Source organism: Sparus aurata, chromosome 22 (genome assembly GCF_900880675.1).
Source record: "Sparus aurata chromosome 22, fSpaAur1.1, whole genome shotgun sequence".
In the NCBI taxonomy this organism is placed as follows: Eukaryota; Metazoa; Chordata; class Actinopteri; order Spariformes; family Sparidae; genus Sparus; species Sparus aurata.
In genome coordinates this window covers 7,359,962-7,373,100 of record NC_044208.1, presented here as the reverse complement: position 1 = coordinate 7,373,100, position 13,139 = coordinate 7,359,962, and the positions used below count along the sequence as shown (strand labels likewise).

Below are 13,139 nucleotides of genomic sequence, written 5' to 3'. Positions count from 1 at the left end.
CACACAACTCACCTTCTAGTCCGCTGACGAGTGAGTTGAGTTGATCGTCGACGCCAGCGCACACCTGAGTGATGAACTCTTTCTGCACATTCTTGATTGAGTTAAAGTTGGCAACGCTATAGATGTGACTTCTGTGAGGAGTGGAGGCCATCAGTTTCATCTCCTGTTCGTCAGCCTGTTGGATACCTACAAAGAACAAAGAATCTAAGTTGTGGTCGATGCACAATATGTGATAATTGCTGAAAACAGTAAATCATTCCATTGTAACCACTTTAACTTTTTTAAAGTCGCTGGCATCATGTAACTGTTTCAGAGGTAAAGAGTGAGTTTGCTCCAGATCTAAAAATACTGTCTTAAATTAGCGATCTGTAGAGACATGAACTAAAACATTTGTTTTCCACATTAGCGTATAAAAGTTCTCCAGCCACCAATCGACAACAGAAAGCCTCAACTTTTTTTTTGGTTATTCAGCTCTGGCTGGAAAGTCTGACAGCACGGGCAGTAAATATGAAACTGGTAGGACTCCATTTAGAGGCTGGTGAGTTTTACAGTTCTATATTCTTTCTCTTTTTCACTGACGCCATTAGTAAAGCTGTGAGTCTTTACAGGCGATAGTTTATTCAAAGTTCACCTCAGTGGAATTTTTTGATCGACAGAAGGGTAAAATAGCAGAGTACTCCATTACTGGGCTTCAGCGCAGTTCTGAGCTTGATTATGTCCATTGTTGGGAGACTTTTCCTACACTCACTTCTTTCACTCACTTTCAGAGGCAATTCTTCTTTTTTAACTTATTTCTCATTCATTACAGATTAAGATTTGTACATAAACTTTGAGCACAAGTTAAAATCATCAAATATGACAAATCTCTTCATTCTTCTTCCTCTTGTCTTTGGTCCTGTTCCCCATTTCCATTCTTCCCTTTGTTTTATCTTACTTAAAGTTAATACTTTTAGGATTATGTTCTATTTATTACTGTTTTTGTAATCATTTTTTTGAATATCTTACACACTCAGACACTCAATTGTTTTTTGTTCCACAGATGTGAAATATTTTCCTTTGGTTAATCACACATCACTGATTTCCGCGCACGAATTTCACCACTCAAATGTTTTTTTTTCACTGTGGCTGAAAGAAAGCCAAGCTCTTTTGTGATTTGACAAAACTCCAGTAACTAAGAGCATATTTCATGTTTGACTTAGCACTTTTCAATCAGTGACCTGTTTTTCAGCGACTGAAGAAGATGAGCTGTTATTATTATTTAACCACAAGCCCTCTTTAACACCATGGCAACAGCCCACTTCTGTTTCTCCGTCCTGAGAGTGTGGAAAGTCTGACATTGAAGACTGAGCGTAAACATACATAAAACTTGCTATCACTCGCTTGTAGTGTTAATGATCTAGGAATTTCACCTTCTGCTTTTTACATCCTCACAAGCTGCTTTTGTTACAGTCGACAGTTAAAAGCATCAAAATACGAATGGAAAATGTAAGATGTGGAATGTCATAAACTTGTTTTGGCTATGTACCGAGGACAAAGATCTCCACCCCCCTGCTCCTGAGCTGCCTGGCGTAGCTCTCCACTGGATCCTCAGATTTGCCATCTGTGATGATCACCAGCACTTTGGGAAAATCCTTCCTGGCGCCGGCCGCCTCATTGAAAGTGTTTTTAAGGACGAAGTCGAGGGCATCGCCTGGAGCAAAGAGACAGGCAGGAGGGAAGTTTTAAGTAATACATCTATTTTAAATCACGTTATAGGAAACAAAGTTGTTGTTGTTATAATAATACAATAGCTGCAGAAACATTAAAGGACATTAGCAATGTACCTGTCCTGGTGTCTCCTCCTTTGTATGGCAGCGAGCCGATGGCCCGGAGCAGCGACGGTCGGGTCAAGTGTGTGTTCAGGTTGAACTCTGATCGTGCGTCGTTGCTGTACTGGATCACACCCACTCGGGTTTTGTCCTCTCCAATCTGAAAGGCGCCGGCCGTCGCTGAGATAAAGTTGCGGATGTATTTGAAGTTCGGCTTGCCAACACTCCAGGAGCCGTCCACCAAGAACACCACGTCGGCGATGGCACTGAAAGAGCATTCTGGAAAGAGGACAAGAGAGAGTGGAGGAAATATGTATGGGGGCACTTCTGAAATGTAGTCCATAGAAAGAGAGGGGTGGAAAGTGTTGACTGATACTTGTTTATGGTCGGAAATTTGGCATTTCTGTTCAGTGGCTCACATCATAACTGCCAAGCAGCCTGTTATAAGTTAGGCTTTAATGGCAATGTGGTTGGTCCACGCATGACTTTTGGTCCAGACTCAGACACCTTAACAGCTTTTAGACTGATGCAATGAAGTTCAGTATAGAGATTCATCATCCCCGGAGGATGAAATTGGTGATGTGCATATGACCGGCCTTTATCTGGGAATCTATGGCACTTTTAGTTGCCTTTAAAGAATAGTATTAATGTTGATGCCGCTGTTGCAAATAAAACAAGATTGTTTCCATTTTCCTCAGAGTAGCACGTGCCAACAACAAAGAACAGAACGTGAATTTATTCATTAATGTGAAAGTGAAAGCAGATATAATGCCATTGGTTTCCTTATTCTATAGCCATTACACTGTGCCATCAGCATTATCTTCTTGTGATAAATTAAAGCAAAACACACAAAAAGACAACTAGATTTTATGACTGTTTACCCAAACAGTGTTTGAAGCTCGTCATTCAAAATTTTCTGATTGTTCAGAATCCTTAAAGAACTGTTCGGTCCAACTAGATGTCAGGTTGTTGTGTTGCAGGTTGAGGTACGGGACTTCACTCAGCTCGCTTGGAGTTTCTGTTCGACTTTCCTCTCATGAAAAGCAGGAAAAATCAGCACAAGCTCGTCATCATCGGCAGAACTGGGCCAGGGCAGCAGCAGTGCTCTTGTAAATCAGGATCTGTAATGGTTTCCACTTCTCTCAGCACTTCAGGGCTGGGCTCTCTCAGCCCGCTCCCCCAGCTCCAACAGTGGCCTCCCGCCCCGCCCCGCCCACGACCCCCGCACTGACTGAGCATGTGCAGCTTCCTCAATATTGGCATAATTGGCCGGCAGGGGCCCAAACCGATGACCGAATACTTTAGAGATTTATGGGAGCCTAATTTTGATTATTGCTATACAATGGGGTGTTGTGTAGTAGGAGCCTCCCATCGCCGCTGAGCTCAGGCTGATGGACGCCGCCCAACAGGGAAGAAGAAAGTGCGAGGACAAAATGTGGGAAAGTCGAGGTGGAACGTCGAAGACCTGAACACTAGTAACTCATTATCTCAGCGGTGACGGAAACCTCTCGTCAAATTAAGGTTTAAGTTAATGAGGAAGAGGACTTACTGACTGAATCTGAAGCGTCTGGTTTCCTGGACGTTCCTCTTGAGCTTCCACTTGACTCGACTGAAAGACAAAAACACATTCATGCAATTACAATAGTTAGAGGCAATAATATATTCTTAGCTGTTGCTGGAGCTGTCCTCAAAAGACCCAAGCCTTCACTCGAACATCATCATGCGAACTATTCTCTGTCAGTAACTGTTACTGTTTTCCTTTAACAAATAGCAATGCACTCAAGCTGGATCAAAACCCGTCTTTTGTGGCCATACGTAGAATTTATTCTCCCATCTGGGGGTTTCTTGTGCAACATTTCCTACTTGTATATACAACATATGTGCAAAATGAGCTCCCAAACGGTGAAATTAGATAGTTGATGTCATTGTTTCTGACAGATTTCCAGGGAATCTCCAGAGCTGTGATCATCAGTGTTTGCAGCCGTGCCAAGCAGACGTCCCCACCAAACTGCTGCCATGACAGTGGGATGGAAATCTGAGTCACCACTCATTTACTGATCCATAAGCAATGTCAAATGACAGTTTAATGTTTACTAGTTTTTGTACTTCAACCAGCTGCAGCTGCCCATCTTATCTTTGCGTGTCCAGAGTTGGAGCATTCAGTGTTTCGCCTCATTCTGCCTCTTTCACTGACTATATCAGCAATCCCCGGCCTTTTTTGGCTCCTGAGACCTTCGGATAAAGCAATATCTACTTATGCAGTCCAGATGCCTCGATCTGCATACAAATAGCACCAATTTAGACTTTCAAATTGCGTGCAGTGCAAACGCCAAAGTTCAATTTTGTGTGCAGGTGATTCTAATCCCTCCGATTAAGTCTGTGGAAAACAGATGCCTGAAAAAGGTCAGGTGATGCAGAAACGAGAGCGGGAAAGTCCAAGGAGATCGGGGGTGATGGATGGGTCAACAACAAACACAGGAATTCCACCATCGCAGACCACAGGAAGTTCCCATCCCATGAGAAATGGCTTGAACTTCCAGTTAACAGTTGTAACACATTCAACTCACAGAAACGCACATCACAAGAATAACCTCATCTTTTTTACTGCAAGCATTACATGTGTATTCTTTCTTCTGTCTGTATGTTTCCTGCTTACAATCTCTGAAGCTGCGTTACTTGTACACAGACAGATGAGGCCATGTTGATTTCGTTTTCATCATAGACTGTGGACATGGATTGTAAACAGTTCAATCTAAGAATAGGGTTTTTTTTTATTATTTGAAGGATTTAAAGAGGCCCCAAACTTTCTCAGTATTAAAACAAACATTTATAGGAAGTAAGAATAGGAACGTGATTTTGTGTCACAAAATGTGGGCTAAATATCACACCCAATTCCTTTCTTTATTTTATTTAAGATCTTTATTTTGGACAATATGCTGCGAAATCCTGATCTGGGTCTTCTTCGTGTCTTTTATCGGTCGTTTGGTTTTGTAATTTTTGATGAAAGTCACAAAACCAAAGATTTTTCTTTCACATTAGAAGAAATAAATCTCTTGATTTACTGCCCACCTATCCAAATATCTTATTTTGTGCCATCACAATGTCATCCTAAAATTCACCAGCCGCTTAAACAAAAAAACAAGAAAATAATATTGTCACAATATCAGTTGAGTAGCTGTTCTGGAGCTTTTGCGTGATCTTTCATGCCCGGCTGTTTTGGAATTAAAGATATTCAGATTTCATTTTCTTGCAAGACTTATTGTCTGTGTTGGTTTAAATCCATACAGTCCCTTTAAACATATACCGTATTAGTAGAATGATGCTAAACTCGACCAGTTATATAGAAATTGATGGTTTAACTGTCTTTTTTCATTCTGAAATTGACAGACTAAATGGATGTTATGTTGAGACTGTTTTGTCAATTGTTACTTCCAGGATCCAGAATGAAATGGAGTCACAAAATTAAAGTCTGAACGTGATCATGATGACCACGAGATATGATCAAAAGCTCAACACCAGCTACTTGATGGTGGCGAGATTGTTTTCGCTGCATTTATTGGAAAATGTATTAAAGAATGTACGTTTTCTCGAGAGCTGTACTGGATGGGAAAACTGAAATAATGATGCAGAGAGCGGACGACGTGACGTAAACAAACGCTGTCAGGGGTTCCTGTTATTTTGTCTACTCTCTTCATGGGGCCTTTAGTAACGTTACCAGCCAGATTGGTTTTAAACTGAAGCAGGTTGTCATCGTGGTTACTTCCTGCCAGAACTGACCAGCTGCAGACAAACTTTATTTAGCATTTGGATAAATATCTGTTGCTACTTTACACACATACACACTCACGCACACACTTCGGGGCACAGTGACTCACGTGTGATCTGGCCGGTCATGGGCAGACTCTCCTCTGATCCAGCGTACGCAGATATTGTTACGGTATAATCCACATCTGGAGTCAGGTCTGAGATGGAGGTCTTAGTGGCAGATCCAGGCAGAGTAAATTCTTTTGCTGGTTCTTCTACAAGAATGCACAGAGTCAGAGGGAAGCTATTAGGAAACTATTGCATTACTTCATTTCTCCAAGAGTCAAAACAGGGCTTCAGAAAAACCCGATTCCGACTGTTGACCCGAGGACTGGAAGAGCCGCGTAAACACACAACAACAGTTTGATTCAATTTAATGAAAACTTTCCGCATTACTAGGAACCAAAACACATTAGTTTAACCCTTAAATGCCTAAATATTCCATTGAGTCAAGCGTAATTATTCATTAAATGATGCCACCGCTGCACATCGCCAATAGGTTTTCAAGGGATTTATTCATATGTTGATTCTATAAGTTAGGAGATTGTTGATGCCTATTTTAAAGAAATATTAACGTGAAAAGACAGACTAGATTTATACAAAGGACATTAAATTTATCGCCTCAAGCTCTCACTATACTCAGTAAGAGGTAACTTTAATAAAAAATTAAAATATTCTGAATTAACTCTGTGGTATAAAGCCAGAGACCATACGGTCTTTAACTGTTCAAGAGAGAAATAAGGGTTTAAACACTTTTTTATTGAGAATTTCTTGCCCTACTGAAGGATGTGATTGGCCTAGTTTAGCATTAAGCCTGAATAAAAAGGGAAAAGGCTAGCCCCACTCTTTCCAAAGTGAAAATCTTTCATTTGAAGGAATAGGCTATGTTTTGTGTAAAAAGTACTATAAAGTCTTCCCATTTAATAGTTTTCAATCTTACTGGCTCTTACTACTTACAAGCTGTCTAGCGTTAGCTGTGTCAGTAAGCTAGTTGAGTTGATAGTACAGTTACACCTGTCAGTTAATGACTTTACATAAGCTAACATTAGTTCTTTCAGTTGGTTAGTTGAGATAGCTAAAAGTCGATAACTATTATGTAAGGAAAGCAAATATGCAAGCTCACGTTAGTCCTGTCAGTTACCAAGTTTGGTTAGCTAACAAATTAGATCTGACATTTAATGAACGTAATCTTAAATATGCAAGCAAACATTAGGTCTGTCAGTTAGCTGCTCCAGTTAGCCAAAGGCACTTACCCATTAGGCCTTGTAGTAATTGAAGTTAGATATTCAACATACACAGCTGCGTGACTTTGAAACTAAATATGCAAGCTGATGTCACTTCTGTCAGTTAGGTGGTTTTGTTAGCTAATAGTATGCAACAGTCACACCTGAAAGTGACTCCATGTAAATATGCACTGTAACTTAACTTTACTAAGCTAGCAGTCGCGCATGGTGGTTGTTGAATTAATTTAAATGCAAGCTAATTATATTTCTGTCAGTTAGCTGCTTCAATAAGCAATTAGTACACACAAGCTACACCTGGCAGCTTTTAACTATGGATGCTAACATTCTGTCAAATAATAAGTGAGGTTAGCTAATAGTACCTAACAGTCACACCTGACAGTTACTGAAAGTAAATAAGCAAATTATTTGTTACCTGTTTTATTAAGCTAAATACATAGCAGTTACAGAATCCAAATATGCAAGCTATTGTTAGTTCTGTTGGTTAGCTGGTTCACTTAGTTAATAGCATAGCATATGGCTAACGCTAATGTTCTGTCATTTAGGAACTTTGTTAAAAGTACATAAAAGTTACAGTTAATACCTAGCTAGTTTGGTTGACTCAGGGTGTAACAGTTTAAAACAGCATTTATTGAATAAAGACAGGCAAGGTAATGCCAGTTCTGTCAGTTTGCTGTTTCAACTAGCTAATACACAATGGTTACATGCGGCCATTACTAAATATGAATGCTAACATTCTGTTAGTTAGCAAGTTAAGTTAGCTAAGAGCCTAAACCTGACATTGAATTCAAGTTTTTTTACGTATGTAGTTTAGTTAGCTAATAGTCGGTAAAAGTTAGCTATACCTGTCAGCTACTGAGTGTAAATGTAATCTAATATTATTTGTTTTTAGCCAACATTGCATTTAGAGTTAAACCAAGCGGTATTTTAATGTATATTTTCAAGCTTTCTGTCGATTTGCTGGTTCAGTTAGCACAGTTCAGACAGTCAGAGTAAGGCATAATTACTGCTTGGTGTAAATTGCCTGTTTAGTTGCAACTAATCTCTAAGCATGAACAAGTCTGTGTGGTGCGCAAATCTCCGCTCACCTAAACATAAATACCTCTAACTAGTTTGAACATACCAGCGCTGTTGCAACTAGCTCCCGCGCTTTGCGTTGCACTGTAAAGGTGAAAACGTGAGGACGTCTCTCCTAACCCTGTACCCTGTGTGGATCTAAAGGTAGAAAAACCACCCCAACGTTACAAATATTATACAACTCCGTGTGTTAAGTTCGTTAGCGTCACGTGCAGAGGTACCTGAGACGACCCTTGAGCTATCTTGTTCAGCCGTTTAATGAGCCTCCGCCAGACGTGACATCCGCGCTCCTGATCTAAACTCATCCTGACAGTCCTGGTAATGTTTTTTCTTGTCTCCCCCTCTTTTTTCTTTTATCATTAGGAACTTCTGGAGCCAAACATGTGTCTGCAGAGATCTCCAGATAATTGCCGGGGGAGCGTTGAGTCTTGCCGGGGAACGTCGATGTCTGAGAGGGTTTTTTTTTTTACGGCGCCCGGAACGTTACGGGCTCGGCAGGACGTGACTCGCCGCTTTAATGAGCTACCCACCTGTGTCCGAGGTCACTTGTATTCTGTAGCCCTGTATCCTCGACTGGGGCCTGCTCCACGTCATCTGCACCGTGTTCTCATTTAAAATCTTAAACCTCAAGTCCGACGGGGGGTCGACTGCGAGGAGGGAAAAAACAGAAGAAAACACGGTTAATCCCCGCAGCTGTAGGAAGGCGAACGTATTGTGATGTGAAGTGTAAAAGGACTTTTTATTTTTTGCCCCAACAGTCGACACTTCCAGGATTGGAAGTTTGACACGTTCGACTGTTGGAGCGAACGACACGAGACAAACCAAAACTACAGATGTGAGGAGGGAAGGAAGGAGGGAGGGAGGGAAGCCATTTCAGAGATGAAAAATGACCTCCGTTTGAGGTGGAGTGGCCGGCAGCCACGGACAACAAACTCAAGCAGGAACACAGCGAAGACAACAAACACGACGGAACAACACAACACCGTCTTCAAACGGTTTTTAAACATTCAGGAATGATACACACACACACACACACACACGGCGGGAGGAGGAAAACTGATGACATTTTGGATGTGGTTTAGTGTTATGGAAGCCAAAAAAGGCCAATGTGAAATTCATAAGCGAAAAAATGCTGACTTCTTAATACCACTGAATTCATAGCTCTTAAATATCTATTCGAATTGGTGTTCTTGGAATTTTCCAGGTTAAGACTTCAAAAATGTAGGTTTCACGAAAGTTAAATAGTTTCAAAATCTTCGATTTCAATCGGCCATTTTTAGTTCTTAAAGCTATAGTTGGGTCTAAAAGAACCCAAAAACGAGAAGATCAATGAAAGCAGCGTAAGATCGGCTTTTGAAAGAACAAAACTTTTGACCTTTTGGGAATTAAGACCACATAAATTCAGATGCTATGAACTCAAAAAAAAAAAAAAATTTAACAGTAGTTGTGAGATGTTCCAGTCTGAGGCCTTTCTTTGCTTCCATACATGTGACTTTAACAGCACATTTAAGTGATTTCCATCCCAAAAAACAAAGTTTCTGGATTCTGGAAATCACCAGCTACATCAAATAAAAATAAAAAGTTTCCGTCCCTGTCGTCAGACTACAACATGGACCGGCTGACATACAGGCAGACTGTCCATGACCTCAATCCAACTCGTGATGTTGAATTGACAAACAACAACAACAACAAAAAAACACACACAAATGTGATGAACCTCTGAAACCGTATTGATTATACAATGGATAATGATCTGCTCGATCACTTTCACCATCTCCATTGCAAACCTCGCAAAAGAATACACGACGTCGGTGAAGACACGTGTACGTCTTTTTTCTGATGTTCATTTCCCCCCAAAAAATCTGCACCAGAGGTTCTTAAACTGCTCGAGGTCCAGGTCCAAATCTTTTTTTTTTTTTTTTTAAATGCCAATGACAGAATCTTTTCCCTGCTGTTGTCTGAAGGTTCAAACTAACCCTGCAAGGATCTGGAGCGCAGTTTAAGAACCGCTGGTGTTCGTGACGTTAACCGACAAACAAGAGAAGAAGAGCTCACAGGCGAGCTGGTGGTCGCTGACGTGGACGATCATGCACGTGTACATGAAAAGTTGTTAACAACAACTTGGAGGGACGGACGAAAAAAAGTGTCCATGTACACGAGGGACCACGGGTTATTGTTTGGTGAATATTTTAAAATGATATTCTTCAGGTTGGGGTCGGAGGATGAGTTGACAAACAAGTAAACGCTCGCCTGTCTCACGATCTAGCTTGCTACGACGCATCTCTGTTTTTAATGCTGCCTTTACTGGTTAGGCCTCGAGGCTTTAATCTTGATAAACGCTTGAAATAAACTGAATATCTACAATTAATCTGGTTAAAGTAGCTGAAGGACACGAAAAGTACTGCAAAAAAAACAAAAAAAAACGACTAGCCTCGATGCTTTCAGAGGTCGACAATGAGCCCGTGAGAACAAATCTCGGTTTTTTTTTCCAGCAAGAAAGGATCAACATGAAGACGTAAAGAAGTCCACGTAATAGTTCAGGGGGGGGCTATCATATTTGATATTCAACTTTTTTTTCTTTAAAATAAATCAGTTTCAAAATGCACTACCTCTCCTGCCTCACAACTACAGGCTGAGATCGGTGACTCAAGTCATCCAGTGGAGTAACAAGGGTCATACTTGCCTCCGGAATGTCGTGGAATTGAAGTAAAAAAGTGGCAGAAAATGGAAATACTCAAGTAAAGTACAAGTACCTCCAAATATTACTAGCCTACAACACTGGAGTAAATGTACTTAGCTGCTGCCCATCCTAAAGGGGAGGCTAATATGTCAGCATTTATCATTACTATATAGTAGAATTCCACCCAAAGAAAGTTAATCCACTCTGATGATAATAAAAAGCTAGAATGTAGAATGAGACTGATCAGTCGATACTGATCAGTCCCCCCCCCCCCGTGCTGCTGAACATTTATTTCCTGAACTTTCTCTTAACTTCTTCATGTAACACACAGGTGGAAACAGTGCGTCACCCTCTTAATCTTTTCATGCCGGAGGAACGTTAATCTACGACCATCTGAGCTCCAGAGTTTGGGCTCGTTTTACGAAACATTACAGCCGCAGCACAAACTACTCAAAGACACTAAACATCAACATTAAAGACTCTCTACACCATAAGATCTAGCTAGAGCTTATTGAAGATTAAGGTATTCGAAGCCTTTTTTTTTCTAGACCGCCAACCAGTTGGACTGTTAATGTGGGGGGTGAAGAATATCACAGAAAAATATTGTCGTGAAGCCAGGACTCAGGGTCAGCTGACCCGGTCCAGGCTTGACCAGGAGGGTGACAGGACGTCAAAAATTGAGGAACCACCAACCTGGTGAGTCAATTCAAGGGCCGCGGGCTGCTGCTTCTGTTTCCAAATGACCAAAACTATCCAAACCAGAGGAACACACACACACACACACACACACACACACATCATCCGCACTCACATCCCGGTTTTGCGTCTTTTCTTTGCAGCTCTGGGGTCCGGGGCTCTACACTGCCTTTAATTTGTGATGTTTCACCTGAGATGTGACAGTTCAGAGCACAGGCATTCCTGTTCTGCTTCTCTTCTCTTCAAGGTGTTCGGGCCTCCGGCCCCGACGTGTCAAACTTTTCCGCGCAGGAGGATATATACGACCCTGTTAGGATGACTTTTGGGGAGGCAGCGAGGGCCCCCGTCGGGACATTAAAGGGGGGTCACAGGAGGTCAAAAACCCTCCTGGAAGGAGAGGAAAGAAAGTTTCTCCCCCTCCTGCTGTCGATTTGATGGATTTTTACTGCACTGTCTTCTTCAGAGAAAATCCAGAGGCACAGATGAGCAGATTTTCTGCTCTCCAAGCGTCTGAAACCCCTGGAAAATAATGTGAAAGTCATATTTTGTCTTTCCGTTCCATCAGGAGAGAGGACGTAGGGAGGAAACTTGGCCACGTGCCATCTGGATTTTTTTTCCTTTTTTTTCTTTTTTTCTTTTTCTGTAAGTGGAGAGGCTAGACTACAGTAACTGATAGTAGATTGTAAGCAAGGGCCCCTCCTGGTGTAAAAATAATCAAACTACATCAGTCTGGGTCGACGTAACCTACAGATGGATATTTATTCCAGCTGTGTGGCCTCACATGAGATGCAGGAGAGGCTAAAAAAAAACATATTTTTCTTTCTTTTTCTTCATCATCTTTTCTTAATTATTCATTTTTTATTTAAATTTTTAGATAGATTACTGCCTATCAGGACTAAGAAACATAAATCGACGCTATGACGAAGCACCAGACTGCTGGGAAAGTAAAGTGATTAAGGTTTTTGCCTTATCTCTAATCAAATCTAGGCCAGCTTAAATTGTCATTCCCCAGCTAAGTCACCGCTGTGAGCACGTTACATCCATAGCTACAACCACTTCAGAAGCGCTAATGGTTTGGTTAAACAAAAAAAACCAAAAAAAAAAAAAAACTCCTTTCCACAAACTCAAACCAGATATTTGAAACTGAGACTCTTTTTTTCTCTCTCTCTCTCTTTTTTCTCTCTCTTCAAGAGGAAATCTGGCAAATTCCTGAGGGAAACTGGAATTACTGGAGCAAAAGAAGACAAATCATCAATCAAAGGTTAAACAGAGGCTGAAATCAGTTCAAACAAATCAATTCACAAACACACACATATGCTTTCTCTATTTCAGATTCTTTTATTCAGACTAAATGTTCAGCTCCGCGTAGGCAGAGAGAAGGCAGAGGTGAGAGGAGTCAGATGTGTTGGATCACAGAGATTTAGAAGGAGGAGGAAGAGGAGGAGGAGGAGGAGGCTTTACCTTGACTCTGGGCCTGAGAGGAGGACAGCAGCAGTGCCAGGAGGGCAGCCGCTGCCAGAAACAGCCTGCTCTTCATCTTCAGCTCCCCGAGATCAGCAGCGCATGAATGAAGCTGCGGCAGAAGGAGGAGGAGGCGGTTAGACCCTCACACAGCGGCCCCGCGGCAGCCTCAGGGCTTCAGCAGACCTTACAGCAACCTGCATGTGACTGTCAGAGCTCCCGCGCACACCTATTATCTTTTATAATCTACTACTATCTCATATCAGCTGGTTGCTTAAAAGCCATCATAAAAACGCAGCTTTACCGAATATTTCATAAAGTCATATTTCCGTGATCCTTGCGCTCTAAAAACTGCTCCTCAAACAGCCCCCC

The 13,139-nt window shown here is 41.5% G+C and overlaps 1 protein-coding gene across 8 annotated transcripts in view; it reads right to left on the bottom strand.

Moving 5' to 3' along the window:
* Window positions 1-13,139, bottom strand: part of col12a1b (collagen, type XII, alpha 1b) — a 137,801-nt gene that overhangs the window by 123,868 nt on the left and 794 nt on the right. For 6 of the 8 annotated variants that reach the window (XM_030404872.1, XM_030404868.1, XM_030404866.1 and 3 more), the window contains exons 2-8: window positions 12,768-12,879; window positions 8,461-8,577; window positions 5,684-5,827; window positions 3,358-3,417; window positions 1,824-2,087; window positions 1,526-1,690; window positions 13-186 (exon numbers count right to left, since the gene is read on the bottom strand). In XM_030404872.1, the coding sequence (XP_030260732.1) occupies window positions 13-186; window positions 1,526-1,690; window positions 1,824-2,087; window positions 3,358-3,417; window positions 5,684-5,827; window positions 8,461-8,577; window positions 12,768-12,843 (1,000 nt within the window). In that variant the 5' untranslated portion in view covers window positions 12,844-12,879. Of the gene's footprint in view, window positions 1-12; window positions 187-1,525; window positions 1,691-1,823; window positions 2,088-3,357; window positions 3,418-5,683; window positions 5,828-7,976; window positions 8,069-8,151; window positions 8,432-8,460; window positions 8,578-12,767; window positions 12,880-13,139 lie in introns of those variants that run through there. The other 2 variants (XM_030404873.1, XM_030404874.1) reach the window with 2 other exon arrangements.